The 14,928-nt window shown below is 36.7% G+C and overlaps 1 protein-coding gene across 4 annotated transcripts in view; it reads left to right on the forward strand.

Moving 5' to 3' along the window:
- Window positions 1-6: 6 nt before the first annotated feature.
- Arfgef1 (ADP ribosylation factor guanine nucleotide exchange factor 1) overlaps window positions 7-14,928 on the forward strand; it is a 116,213-nt gene continuing 101,291 nt past the window's right edge. For 3 of the 4 annotated variants that reach the window (XM_010611473.3, XM_010611476.2, XM_010611475.2), the window contains exon 1: window positions 7-322. In XM_010611473.3, the coding sequence (XP_010609775.1) occupies window positions 199-322 (124 nt within the window). In that variant the 5' untranslated portion in view covers window positions 7-198. Of the gene's footprint in view, window positions 323-14,130; window positions 14,181-14,928 lie in introns of all 4 variants that reach the window. The other variant, XM_033760616.1, reaches the window with a different exon arrangement.

The following is a 14,928-nucleotide window of genomic DNA, read 5'->3' on the forward strand; positions in this document are numbered from 1 at the left end:
TGCGAGGACCTCGACGCCCCTCTCCGGCACCGCGGTTGGCCCCGCTCGCCCGCTCCTTCCTGATTCTGCCGCTGCCCTCCACCCCTCTTCTTCCCCACCTCCAACTCCAGTCCTTTCTCTCTTCTCTTCCTTCTCCTCCCTCCCTCCAGCTGGTGGGAGCCGCGGGTCGGACAAGCCGCCGCCTCCTTCTCTGCGTCCATGTATGAAGGGAAGAAGACGAAGAACATGTTTCTGACCCGGGCCCTGGAGAAGATTTTGGCCGACAAGGAAGTGAAGAAGGCGCATCACTCCCAGCTGCGCAAAGCTTGCGAGGTGGCGTTAGGTGAGCCGGGAGGAGGCCGGGGGGTTGGGGGGGCCCTGCGGGAGGAGGGGTGGCTGGGGGCTTGTCCTAGCTCTGCGCCGCCGACTTCCCGGGGCTCCGCGGAACTGTCTGCTGCCTGTCTGTAGTTGACAGTAACTCAGCTAGATATGTAGCACTGTAGGGGTGGAGGAGGAAGGGGAGCCAGCTGGGCTCCGGGAACGCGGCAGGGTTTAGGATCTCCGGGCACCTGGGTTCGAGGGTTCCGCTGGAGACGGAGGATTTTTGTAGGTGGACCTTACAGTGCGGACAGGATACCACCCTTTGTGATGAAGCTGAAGATGAGCTCTTGTTTATTATCTTGGAAATTCAGGTGGGGCCGATGTGTCAAGAATGGGCGTGGGAAGGATTCTGTATTGTAATTACAATAACTTTATCTGTTGGTGTGATACTTTGGGAAGACCGGCTGAAGTTCCCTTGTTGACAGTCTCCAGAAGGGGTTTGCAGAGGTGCAGTGGGTCTGACCTCTCTCTGCCTCCGCCACAAGAAAAACAGTGATGTGTAGCCGACTGGACTGACCTGGAAGAACAAGAGCAGAGGTTAAGGGAATGGGGTGGCAGTTTGAAAAAAGGGAAGGAAAAACACCCTTCAGATAAATTAGTTTTAAGTAATATGAAAAAGGAGGGTTTGAAATGGGGAAAATGAAAAAGACAGTGACACCCACTAACCACATGTCTGGACAGTGGCAGCTATTCTCAGGCTTCGATGGTGATTTATAGTTCAGATGGAAGAGACCTAGTGTTATGAAGCCCGAAGCAGGGAAAATCTCAACAATACCTATAGCCAGGGGAGGCAGATAAGGTATTGTTAAAGAGGGAACACTTGCTGATATTTTGCATCAGTTGAAGGAGCGACCAGAACATTTAACACAAAGATATATTCCTATTGTTCAAGCTTTATTTTATAGTACTGGAAATAGGTTAGCTCTAATGGAAATGAAACGAAGCTTGTTAAATGGGGGGAAAAGTTCTTAAAGGTGCAAAGAAAACTCATAATATATGCTGAAGTAAAGGCTTAATGCAGATTAAAAGCAACTTTGGTTTTTAATTATTAAGTAGAATATTACTATTCTACTTGTTAAAATGCTATGCAATTTTTTTCTGTATTTTTAAAATTAGTCATATGAAAAACATTGAAGAGAGTTCAGCTTAAAAATTTTTAAATTTGTGGTACAGGAAGCTTTAGTTTTTTTGCCTCGTTTATTGATCAGATGTTCCCATTCTGATACTTCTGTACGTAATAAAAGACTGTTCAAGATACATGAGAAGACAGTTTTGTAGTGTCATAAACTTATACCTGGATCCTTAAAGGAATAATTTTCCGGTAACAGGGAAGGAGTGATCTTAGGATTTTTAAAAGAATTGTTATTTTGAGGGCCAGGGATTTAGCTCAGTGGTTCTGCTGCCTGCCTTGCAAGTGCAAGGACCCGAGTTCGAAACCTGGTACCAATAAAAGAATTGTCGGTTGGTCTGTGAATAATTTGGCATGATAAAGAACATGAGAGATTCAAATTAAAGTTTTAATGTTTGTGAACTGAGATTTTCCATGTTAAAATATATTTTAATGTGTTAATTCTAAATATCTAGCTAAAGAAAGTGTGTTGTGCATCTATTTTTTTTCTCTCCAAAATAATAACATAACTAAGCATGTTTTAATGCAGAGCTCATGGGAATGAGAATCTGGGATCCCAGTTCTGTTCCATAGCAGTATTAGGCAAGTCCCTGGGCCTTAAGTTCTTTTTCAATAAAATCAGAGTCTTAAATTTAATGATTGCATGACCACATCCCCTCTAACATGCTATGAATATGAATACACTTTTCTGTTAACTTGTGCATTTAGTATTCCTGCCACTCTTGATTGGCATCTTTGGAGGGCCTGTATCTCTTTTAATGGGTCCTTGTCATTTCTAGATGTAAAAATTGTGTGGTGCTCTGTGTGCCAGCTGTACCGGGGTGTTTTATTCTTTGTCCCTTCTGTATATTAGCAGAGCTTATTTGGAGGACTGTGCCTACTCATGCAGGGACTAGGCAGCAGGGTACTTAAGATGAATAAAGTATTTTCTCCATATTTCATAAAAGTTACATTCAGCTTCCTACAAAGTAAAATGTCAATGTGCAGTCTCATGGTAGTGAATCCCTGATGAAGTTTGTCCTTTCCAGTCATCTATCTATATCATCACTTAAAACATAGGTCACTGGGATAACCTATTTCATCTTTACAGAAAGTTTAATATCTTGCAGTAAGTTGAAATCTCCAAAAATATATTGTTCCTGGAAACTCTTATAGCTTTTTCTTTACTGTTGAGACCTATGCCAGGTCCCTTTCGGTTTCTTGGCTTGTAATGTGGTTTCTTGATAATGTGTGCAAATAGAAATGGTCTGGTTTGGTCATCCTTGGCCTATAGATAGAGAGTATGTGGGTATTGGATGGTGGAGGTACAGAGGTCATTTTGTATCCATTATTATAACTACTCTTCTCCTTCTTTTCCTCCTCCTCCTCCTCCTCCTCTTCCTCCTCTTCTTCCTCTTCCTTCTCTTCCTCTTTTTTTCTTCTTTTTTTTTTTTTTTTTTTTTTTTTTTTTTTTTTTTAATTTTGGTGGTTTTGGGAATTGAACCTAAGGCCTTTTATATGTGAAGCAAGCCTTCTGTCACTCATTTACATCCCCAGCTTCTTCTGTTTTGTTTTTAATTTGTTTTGAGACAGGGGCTAAATTGCTCAGACCAGCTTCAAACTTGTGATCCTTCTGGCTTTGCCTACTCAGTAGCTGGGACTACAGGTATGTGCCACCATGCCTGCCTTTGCTATAACCCTTCTAAAATATGCCTGCTTGTGTTCTCTCCCCCCTCAAATATTTATTTAATACTAACATGGAGGTGACAAGAGATGGGCAGCAAGCAAAAAAGTATGTGGTATACCAGGCTTTTAGCACCTTTTTGGTATTTGAAAATCACCTTATTGGCATATAATTATTGGTATTCAAGATCACCTCAGCCACCTTTTAACAAAAATGACCAATTAAAAATGAGTTTTCTGTAAATGTGAAATTACAGCTTAGCATGTATTCATAAGAACAGGTTTTTTTTGTTTGGTTTGGTTTTTTTTTGTGACAGGGCCTCAATATGTAGTTCAGGCTGGCCTTGAACTTGCCAGTGATTCTCCTGATTTAGCCTCACACAGTGCTGGCTTGTGCACCACCGTGCCCAGCTCTTGAAAACATTTTTTTTTTTTTGGCCTAACATTATAACTTTTAGAAAATGTCTAGACTAGACTTTTATTAAAACCCACTTTTCAAAGAAACTACATAAAGGAACTTTTATTTTTATGAAAGGAAAATAAACCTTTAGAAAGCACCCAGAATTATTTAAAGCTTACTTCAAATTTTCCTATTTGTCAGATTTTATTTTAAAGAATGGCTTAAAAAAAAAAAAAAAAAAAAAAAAAAAAGACAGCCTACCCCTCACAGTTAAAGTCAGGCCCAGGATCAACTCCAGGTTGCCCTCTCTTGGTACTAGCCTTCTTTAAGAGTTTGCTGCTGTGAGCTATGAGTAAGGCTGTCTAGGCTGCCACAGTCTAGTTTGATCCACTCCTGCTCTGGAGAATCCTGCATTAAAAATAGTCTGACCATCTGCTGATAGATGAGACAAGTGAGCTATTTTTAGTTTCAAAGAATTTCGGATTGTTGTGAGATTGGGCTTGAAGGTAGCATTGTTTATCTCTCAAAAAGGGTGCAGTTGAGACATTGCAGACTGTTCTTTTCTAAATTTCAGGAGTTTCTTTGATGGTAATGCTTTGACTAGTTCAGCTTCTGCTCCCTAATTTTGGATATCTATGAAGGTATTTTGTAAAATGTTAGAATTCAAGGTTGGAAACTGGTACTGGTACAAAAAAGGAATGGAAAGGGTGATTAGAAGATGGTTTTAAAAAGAAAGGGAAGTAGCTTCGTGTAGTGGCACACACCTGTAATCCCAATCCCAGCACTGACACTGAGGCAGGAGCATTTCATGGCCAGTCTGGACTATATATTTGAGGCTCTGTCTCAAAAAACCAAAATTAAATAAATATGTAAATAAGTTAAAAAGGAAGAGAGCACCTGTAGAGATAGTGATAAGGCACAGAAGGATATAGGCAGCTACAGAGAAAGAGTAATCAGAGGAGTAGTTTTTACCGACAAGGTATGAATTTATGTTGCTTATAAAATGATCCTACTGACCTAGTTTCCTAATTGTACAAGTCTGTTACCTATAATTATAGTTTTCCCTCAAAATACAAATACAATTTTGAAATTGAAACTTTGTAGAACTTTTTGCCTTCAGCCTGAGTGATCCTATTCTTTTTTTTGTACTGGGGATCAAACTCGGTTCCTTGCACTTTCAAAGCAGGTGGCGAAACCACTGAGCTAAATCCCCAGCCCTCTCCCATTCTTATTTTGGAGGTAGTATTATAAAAATAAGGGATATATGAGTGGAGAAGAAAATTAGGTGCTTTGCATCCATTTTATGTTATTTTTGGTAACTTTATTAATTTTGTCACTTTTTGCCATTTACAGAAAAAGGCCTTATTCCTAAACAATATCCTGCTCACACTGACCACTTTAATTATAATTTAATACAATTAACAATTTGCCCTTTAAAATTTCCTTGCTATCTGAAGTAAAAAATGCTTTTTTCAGTAAGCCAGATTGCATAAATTTTTGAGATGGCCTAGAAGAAAAGGTGTAATGATTGAAAAGATTGTAAGGAAGATCTTACTATTCTTTGTCCTTTCTTTCACATTTCTGATTGGTTTTAAGGGCTCTTGCTGTAGGATAGCATTGAACGAAATTAATGTCATAAAGTCCGAGTTCTAAGAGAAAGTTTTGAAGAAATAAGTTTGAATTTGAAGTAATAACTTTTCATTGCATGGTTTTTGTTTTGGAAATCTGCACCGCACATGAACAACTTTTAAGATTCTGAAAAACCCTATGTCCTCCATGGAAGAAACCTGCTCAATTTCGTTCAGCTTTTTGTAAATTTATTTGAGCCCTTTTTAGTACACAGTATTAGTGCAGTTAACAGTACACATTGCTCCTTGGAAATAACTTTGGGACAGTTTAAGGGGTAAGATAGATATATTATGACCCTAACTCCTGTGACCATCCATCCTACTGAATTGTCACGTGTAGTGGGAAAGCAGTTGTCCTTTTGACAGTATGAGAAGAGGAAAGTCAGAAGAACAGTTGGATTAATCTAAACAAGAAGACTGGTTTGTTGACTAGTTCTTTTTTTCTCCGTCTAGTTACAGGGATTTATCTTGCTAAGGTTTACTTTATGGAGAAAATTGTTAATGGAAAGTAATTTGGGTAAATACTTGTAATATTTCTCATGTGATGGTGGAGGGATGTTTGAAAGGGAAAAATACATGAATAAACTATTATTGCCATTTAAAAATAGTTGTATTCTTGCTGGGTGCAGTGACCAGTGCCTATAACAGCTACCCTGCAGGAGGTTGAGGTAGAAGGATTACTTGAGTCCTGGAACTCAAGACTGCAACAGGGACACACCCCCATATGAAAAGTAACAAAAAGGACAGACAAAAGCTAGGTGTGTTTTTTGCTCAGGTATTTGTGGAATTCATTGTATATTTTAGGTACTGCTCCCAATGCTGTGCGTACAACAAAAGCAAAAGATGGTTTGATTGTATATTCTAGTGTGATAAGGATAATACAAAGCATAATAATTTTATTATCAGATTGTTATCTGAAGACGTAGTTTAGAAAGTTAAGAGATGGACGGTAGTGCTGCGTTAGCTGGGATTGTCAGAAAAGGACTCTGAAATTTGAGCAGAGTCATGACAGAGGAGGGATTCAGCCTAATAGCTTTGTGTGTGAAACAGAAGCAGGGAACAGAAAGGTGTGTGCTTGGTGTTTCAGAATGTAAGGAGGCTTGTGTGTCTTGGGGAGAGTGGGAAAAGGAGAGGAGAACAGACTTGGGGAAGCCACTGGAGAATTTTACATTGTTTAAGGCTCACTCTGGCTACAGAAGAAGGAGGTTGGTGGTAAAGAAAAGTAGTGTCTATTTTGAAAGTGTTAACCTGGCATGGTGTTGCATGCCTGTAATCCCAGAACTTGGGAGGCTGAGGCAGGAGGCTTCTGAGTTTGAAGCCAGTGTGGGCTACACGAATGAATTTAGGGCCAGTCTTTAAATATGGAATTTCATGATAATATATATTATCATATCTTTAACAATGTTATAATAATTTTTATGAGAAAAGCACATATTAAGAATGTAGTATATAGAGTGATACAAAACAGTTTGAACTTGGGGTTATCAGGTTTTTTCAGTGAGATTTTTTTTTTGTTCCTGAATAGTCTTATCTGATTCCTTCTGAAATGGGTTCTTTGCAAATGTGAAGATCTCACTGTGAAATTATCTTGGATTTAGAGTGAGCCCTAAATCCAATGACTTGTTCATAGAAGAGGAAGGGAACCCAGAAGCTGGTATAATATTATATACCTACACTTTGGGAGGCTGAGTCAAGGGCTAAGGATATATCTTAGTGTGAAGGTCCTGGATTCAATCCCCAAAACCAAGGAAAAAAGAAAAAGAAGAGGAGGAGAAAACATAGGAACAGAAAGGAAGATGACCATGTGAAGATGGAAGTGGAAATTAGTTATGCTGCCACAGCCAAGAAGAAATGCCAGAAGGTAGGAAGAGACAAGGACAGATTCTTCCCTGGAACCTTCAGAGGTAGCATGGATCTGCCAACACTTTGACTTTAGACTTGTGGCCTCCAGAACTGAGAAAGGGTAAAATGACTGGTGCTTTTAACCACTAATTTTATGGTAATTTGTTTAGGCACTCTAGGAACTAATGAAAGTTTCCTTCATCCTCATTTCTGTCTTACTGTATTTCCCTGAAAATAAGACCTAACTGGAAAACAAGTCCTAGCATGATTTTTCAGGATGTTTATAGTACTGTACTATAAACTCTACCCCAAATATGTTAAGATGTCAGCCAAACAAATGTATTTAGTGTGTCTGTTGCAATGCATAATGTCCTTATTAAATTATAAAATATTAATGTATAATTAACATTGACATTAACACTTAAATGATAAAATAAATTATAATTAAGTATTGATAAATACCCAGGCAGGCACCTTTGGATGAGAGATAAATGCCTTTGTAAACAGATGGCCACGAGACTTACTGCTGAATGATCAATCAGTACAGACACAATGCACAAGTAATGTGTTAACTGGTAACAGATGTGGTTGTGTCTATTGTGAATCTTCATAGTAAGTCAATACATTGTATGTTGTAACAATCCACTCTGGGCAGTCTACCTGGACAAGAAATGCTTGTTTGAGCAGAGCTGAACATGAGTGATTGGGGTTGGGAAAAGGAGTTACTAGAAATTCAACCTGGAATTTAGTTTGGAGAGTTAGGACGATGTTCCAAGAGAAACAATATTACTATATTAGAATAAATGTAGATTTTTGTACGTAAGTCAGTGTAGATTGTAGAACATGAAAAAATAAGATGTCCTCTGAAAATAAGCCTTATTACCCTTTTGGAGCAAAAATTAATATAAGACCCAGTCTTATTTTCAGGGAAATATAGTAGTCACTTTCCCGCTACTGGACACAAGACTTAACCCCTACAACTTAAAGGAAGAGAGGTTTATTTTGGCTCATGGTTTGAGTCCACAGTCAGCAGTCTCCAAGGCAGAAACAAGATTGCAGAGGAGTATAGCAGAGGAAAAGGCTCTTACCCTGTGGCATCCAGGAAGCATATAGCCAGAGAGCAAAGAGAGGCCCCTTCTGACAGCACATTCAGCTACTGAACTCATCAATGAATGAGTGCATTGATGAGTATGTTGCTCCCATGATTCAGTCACCTTCCACACACAAGGGAATTTTGAGTGATATTTCATATCTAAAGCAGTAACACCTTTTAGTCCCGGTTTGATTTGTCACTTCTATTTATAGAGTATACCAAATATATTTTTACACAATCAGGTACTGTCTTTGACTCATCTCTGATTGTTTCATAATTTTAGAAGGCAGAGGGGCCGGGGATTTGGCTCAGTGCCACTGCACCTGCCTTGCAAGTGGCTCAGAATTTGATCCCTGGTACCAAAAAAAAAAAAAAGTTTTGTATTCTGCTTTGATATCTTTGTTTTGCTTAGATTTAGACTTCATATAACAATTGGTCTATATTGCCTATGTAAACTCTTCATCCAGAAAAGGTTAAGAAAAATAATCTTTAAGATATATCAAAATATTACCTATGTCTGTTACCTATGTCATTATCTTTAGAAAATGCCACAAGGCCATTAATTTTTCTCTCTCAACTTTGAATCCAAAAATATATACAATGAGACTTCACTTAATCAGCTGTTCAACAGCCCTTGTCTATCTAGAACTTTTCTGAGAAATGTGAGAATAAAAATACAAGTACTATATCCAAACTATGAAAGACAAGCACTTTATTTTTAAATTTGTATGGGATTAAGCCCAGGCCAAGTACTTTAAACAGAAGAGAATCCCAATGGCATTTACTCCAGTCTACTTTTATAATTCCAATAAATTTGGCAATTGTTTTTATATTTTATAAAGAAATAATTTTCTTCGAATCATTTTTTCCAGTAAAACTGGAAAAATTCCCCCCTGACATACTTGTTAGATAACCATTATGAACTGTTTTTTCCCTTTGGTGTTGGGTACTAAACACAGACATATATACTAGGTAAGCACTGTACCATTATGCTACACTCCAGCCACTGTTAACTTTTCAAAAAACATCTTTATTGAGGTACAATTTACATATTATAAAATTTAACCACAATAATTTTTATTAAATTTACTTAGTTGTGTAGTCATCCCTGTAATTCAGTTTTAGGACAGTTCTTTCCATCACCCCAAAAAGGTTCCTAGTACCTGTTTACAGTAATCTTTGTTGCTTTTATGAGTTCCAGATACCATTTTCTGTTTCTGGATAAGCCTTTTCTGTAGATTTCCTGTAAACGCAGTTTTACATAGATGGTATGTTGTGTCTGACTTCTTTCACTTGGTATGTTTTTGAGGTTCATTTATGTTGTAGAATACATCAATACTTCATTTCTTAGTATTGATAAATCATAGTATTTTATTGTTTGGACATCCAAATTGTCGCTTTTCCAAAAACATAAGATAAAAGATATTTCAGATTTCAGTTTTTCAGATTTTGGAATATATGCATAGACTTTACTAATTTAATGTTCCTTTTTTATTAGTACAGTACGTATTTGCCATACATAATGATCACATTCATCATAAGGAATTTGTACCTGTACACGACATATTTTAATTCTTTTTTCCCATTCCCCTCCTCTCCCTTCAACTCTTCTTCCCCTCCCCCTTTACAAAAGCTTTGTTTCTTTTTCTCCCATTCTCTTTTTTAAAAACACGGTTCCCTTGGGCCTGGAATTTAGCTCAGTGGTTCCACTGCCTGCCTTGTAAGCGCAAGGTCCTCAGTTTGATCCCTGGTCATCCCCTCCCCCCAAATCCTGTTCCCTTCCTTCTCCTCCTCCTTTGTTCTCCTTTCCATTTGAACATGTTCTTTCTACTCCCCAGTATCTATCCTCCATTTTACTCCTTTGCCATTTGAGTTTCTCACACAAGAGAAACAATGCAATATTTAAACTTCTGTGTCTGGTTTATTTCTTTTAAAATTATGGTCTTGAGGTGCATTCATTTACCTAAACATGACTTGAGTCTATCCTTTATGGCAGAGTAGTACTCCATTGTATACAAATATCACATTTCTTTATCCATTCCTCTGTTAATGAATATATTGGCTGTTTCCAAGATTTAGCTATTATAAATTGTGCTGATATAAACATGAGTATGCATATATCACTGTGGTATGATGTTTTTAACTCTTTTGGGAACATACTTAGAAAGGGAAGCATTCTTAATCCAGAAATCTGAATGCTCCAGTATCTGCATCTTTTTTTTAATTTATTTTTGTGGTACTGGGGATTGACTTGGGTCCCTGTGCTTGTGAGGCAGGCGGTGGCACCACTGAGCTAAATCCCCAGCCCTATCTGCAACTTTTTTGAGTGCTAACCTCACACTCACAAGTTTTATATCAATTTGGAGCATTTCAGATTGCAGATTTTCAGATGAGGTGTGTGCCCAACCAGTGTGTCATTTTGCTTATCCATTCACCAGTTGGTGTACATTTGAGTTAAATGAGTAACGCTGCTGTGATTATTTGTATGTGTTTGTGTACATTAATTTTATTTCTCTTGCGTAGATAACCTAGGAATGGAATTGCTAGGCTGCATAAGTTTATATATGAAGTGTTAATGAATTACCAGCTTTGTAAAGGGGTTTTAAAGACTTTATTCTACACACACACACATACATTGGGTGTTGTCAAACATGTGCAAACATTCCTCAACAATTTGAGCTATTTAATTTCTAAGGCAGTTTTGGGAGGAAGAACAGCTAGCATTTATCAAGTATTTATGTATATCAGCTTCTGTGCCATTTAAATACTTTATTGGCTTTATCTTCATTAGTCTTCAAAACAGCCTTTATGTGTTAAGCACAGTACTGTCATTATCTGCATTTTGTAAATGAAGAAACCAAGTGTGGAGTTTGTGTTTGGAAATATGACCACACAGAGCTGCTTTGGAGCTTGCTCAGTGCCTGCTTTTTTATCCTAATATGGTAGTCCTGACCTGCACTCTTAACTACTACACTATATGTTTATAGGTAAAGGTTACAAAAAAGGGTTTAAAAGAAGGGCTTCAGTGAAAAGAAAGGGGCTGTTAAAAGGACAAAACACATAACCCAAAAAAAGGAAAATATGCTCTGTACAGTGTGAGTTCATAATGGAATCCCTGAATCCATCATGCAAATATGATTTTCTGCATTCTGCTTTAAGAAGTCAACAAACTCTTTATACTATAGTCCCATGTGTGTCTTTAACAAAACTTTAAAGATTTTATAATTTAAGCCATCTGAGAATTTCAACTTTCCAGAACATCACAAAGTTTTTAGATAGGCTAGCTTTAACTACATGTATTCCTAATCCTTTAAAATTATGTAGCATTTCAAATTATTTTAAGAATTTTAGTAAAAACAAAATCTTACTAAAATTTTATCATATGTAAAATTACAAAGAAGATTGTTACCTAAAAATAATTTATCATATGTAAAATTACAAAGAACATTGTTACCTAAAAATAATTTATCTTAGTGACTTCTTCTGTCACTACAATACATAAATGTACTTATTGTGTAATTGTCATGATTTTTCAGTTTCTGTTCATCAATGTCATATACATTTTGTGTTTGTGTCTCTATATGTATATATAGACATTAGATATATCTGTAGAGATATATGTCTCTGTGTGTGTGTGTATCTCCTACCTAGCATTTCAATATCATCATTTAAATTTTTAAACACATTTTAAATATACAGGTAAATTCTGCAAAAATTAGTTTCTGTAAAATTAGTTGTGTTCTGAATGCAGAATTATTCAAAACAAACTCTTTTAAGATTGAGATCATTGGATGTGGCCAGTTATGACGTTTTCTTTTTACAGCAAGACTGCCATAAACACACCTATGCTGGGTGCAACAGTAGAGTACTGAGGAAAACAAGATGGGATGTTTGCTCTCTTTAGATTTATTAGTTGTGATCTTTTTTTTTTTTTTTGATACTGGGGATTGAACTCAGGTCCGTGTGCTTGCAAGATATGTGCCAGAACTACTGAGCTAAATCCCTGGCTGTGATCCATTTTTTTCATCCTTGTGCCTTTTTTCCATTCTAAAAGTTTAAGAACCTTATATAATAGCTACATGTACTTTTGCACATACTCTATAAATTCTATTTTTCATATTTTTTTCATGTGCTATACTAGGGCATATATGTGTATATGGGCTACTATACAAAATACTATAAACTGTATGACTTAGAAACAAAATACTATTTCTTAAAGTTTTAGAGGCTGGGAAGTCTGTTGAAGGTCCATCCCCATGGGCAGCACTTTCTAGTTGTATTCTAATATAGAAGAAGCAAACAAGCTCCTCCAGGCCTCTTCCCCCCCCCATTAACTTTATTGGTACATTTTATGTATACAATATAGTTACATTATCATTGGGAACTTGCACCCTTACATGATGTATCTTGGTTCTTATTTTTTCTCCATTCCCCTGCCCTCCCTCAACCTCTCCACGCCTCCTTATTTACAGAGACTTTGTTTCCATTTTTTCCCTTTCTCATATTTGTTCCTTTCTTTCCCCACCCCTCCTCCTTTTCATCTGATTTCACATTATCAGTTATATGTTTTGACCCTTATTTACACTTTTAGTTTCTCACTCCAGAGTAACTATTTGGAATTTACACGTGTGTCCTATTTACTTCACTTAAGAGTATGGCTTCAGTCTGCATCCATTTAGCTATAAATGTCTCTAGTTTCTTGTTTTTTATGTCCCCCAGGCCTCTTCTAAGAAAAAAAAAATTATTATTTCATTGTGTTAGCACATCCTAACATTGTACATGTTGGGCAAGCTCCCCAGGCCTCTGTTCCTCCCTCCCTTCTCCCCAACACTCCTGTTCCTTTCTCCTTGAAGTACTGGGGGAATTGTACCCAGAGACATTCTGTCACTGAACTACATCCTCGCCTGTTTTAATTTTTAATTTTTTGAGACAGGAGCTGAGTTGCCCATGTGGAACTTGAACTTGATCCTCTTGCCTCAGCCACCCTGGGGGCTGGGATTACAGGCATGCCCTCCCTGAGCTTATTTTAATTTTATTTTGAGAGGTTTCGCTAAATTGCCCAGACTGAACTTGAACTTGTGATCCTCCTGCCTCAGCTTCCCATGTAGCTAAAATTGCATACACACACCAACCACCTGTCTCCCTCAGGCCTCTGAAGCATATTTAATCCTATTCATGAAGGCTCCACTCTCATGGCCTAGTCACCTAGCAAAGGCCCAACCCCTTAATACCAAGAATACACAAACATTTATAGCATAGTTGGGTAAATTAGGAGGTCTGTATTTAACAAGTTCATTTTTCCCTCTGAATTGATTGGTGATTTAGCTGCACTTACCAAGTAACATGACATCTTATTTCATTAGTTGTTTTTAATTTATATTAGCCTAGTACCTAACATAGTATCTGGTAGGATTGATAAGTCTATATTGTTCCTTTTCATATTTCTTTCTTTTCCAAAGTTTTAAGTTTTTTAATGCTTGCTCTTAGAATCTTATTAACCTGTTAACTTTTTAAAAACTTTCATCCTTATATATTAGATTAAAAGTGTCATAGTTCGGGGAGACATTGATTAATTTATTTTATTGGATCTTCTTCCTATTCCTTAAATTTTATTGTTTCCATGAAGCAATTATTTTCCCTGATGTTGAGAATGCAGTGACAAGCAAAAGTTTATGTATAATTTCTTAGGTGTTTTTATCTTTGGAAATAAGAATGGAGCCATGTGCATCTTCAGGTAATATGAAGGATATACATATAGATTGTTTGATATTAGTGAGCAGTTAATTTAAGCTTTCAAAATCTACATGCATGTCCAAAAATAAGTTTTACAGTTATTACAGGATAGAAGCTCTGTATCAAAAAGCTAGCTCTTTAAAACTCTGTGCCTATCTAGCTATGTTACTAGATGACGTAAGGATAGAAATTAGAGCTATGTTATAGAATGTACTTCTTACCCTAAATACAAGGATGCATCTGTTATGTGAAGTGAGAGTATTTTTTTGTTTCTATCCTCAAGCACCGTGTCTATGTCTGAGAGAAGACCAAATGGCAAATTAGAAGGAAAAGGTACTTTTGTTAGTAATACTATATGTAGAAAATCCTTCCCTTAAAGTCATTTAAAAGTGTTAAACTATTATGTGTGGTTTTCAGAGAATTTTCTTTATAAAATAGTTAAAACAGATACTTTTTTCTGTTCATCAACGGATGAATGGATAAAGATGTGGTTTTTATATACAGTTATTCTGCCATAAAGATAGATAAACTTGAGACATTTTTAGTTAAATGGATGCACCTTGAGACCATATTTTTAAGTAGAATAAATCGAACATGCATGTTTAAATATCACATTCTCTTATATGAGAAACACAAAGTAAATAAGGACCAAAATGGATGACAGATATTGGGAAGTAGGAAGAAAATGTTCAGATGAAAAGGGGAGAAGAGAAAGGAAGAAAGCAAAAAACAAAAAAAAAGAATATAAAGGAAAAAATGGAAACAAAGCTTTTGTAAATGAGGGGAAGAAGGTCTGAAGTGGGGAGGGGAATGGGGAAAAAAGAAGAATCAAGATATATTATGTGCAGGTTCAAATTCCCTATAATGAATACCAATAAAATTAATTTTTTAAAATGTTTTTAACTCTTAATATTCTTGTACATTTTAAAAAGCACACTTGAGTGGGCAATTAATATGCAAAATTCTTGTTTCCTTAATACTAGGTTCTCAAAATCATTACCGTTATAGTTTTGATTTGTTCATTTTCTTGATTTTTCTTCCTTTGATGCAAAATGTCTTTTTACAAAGTTGGTTAACTATT

Source organism: Fukomys damarensis, unplaced genomic scaffold, assembly GCF_012274545.1.
Source record: "Fukomys damarensis isolate Sample0158 unplaced genomic scaffold, DMR_v1.0_HiC HiC_scaffold_5, whole genome shotgun sequence".
NCBI classification, from domain to species: domain Eukaryota; kingdom Metazoa; phylum Chordata; class Mammalia; order Rodentia; family Bathyergidae; genus Fukomys; species Fukomys damarensis.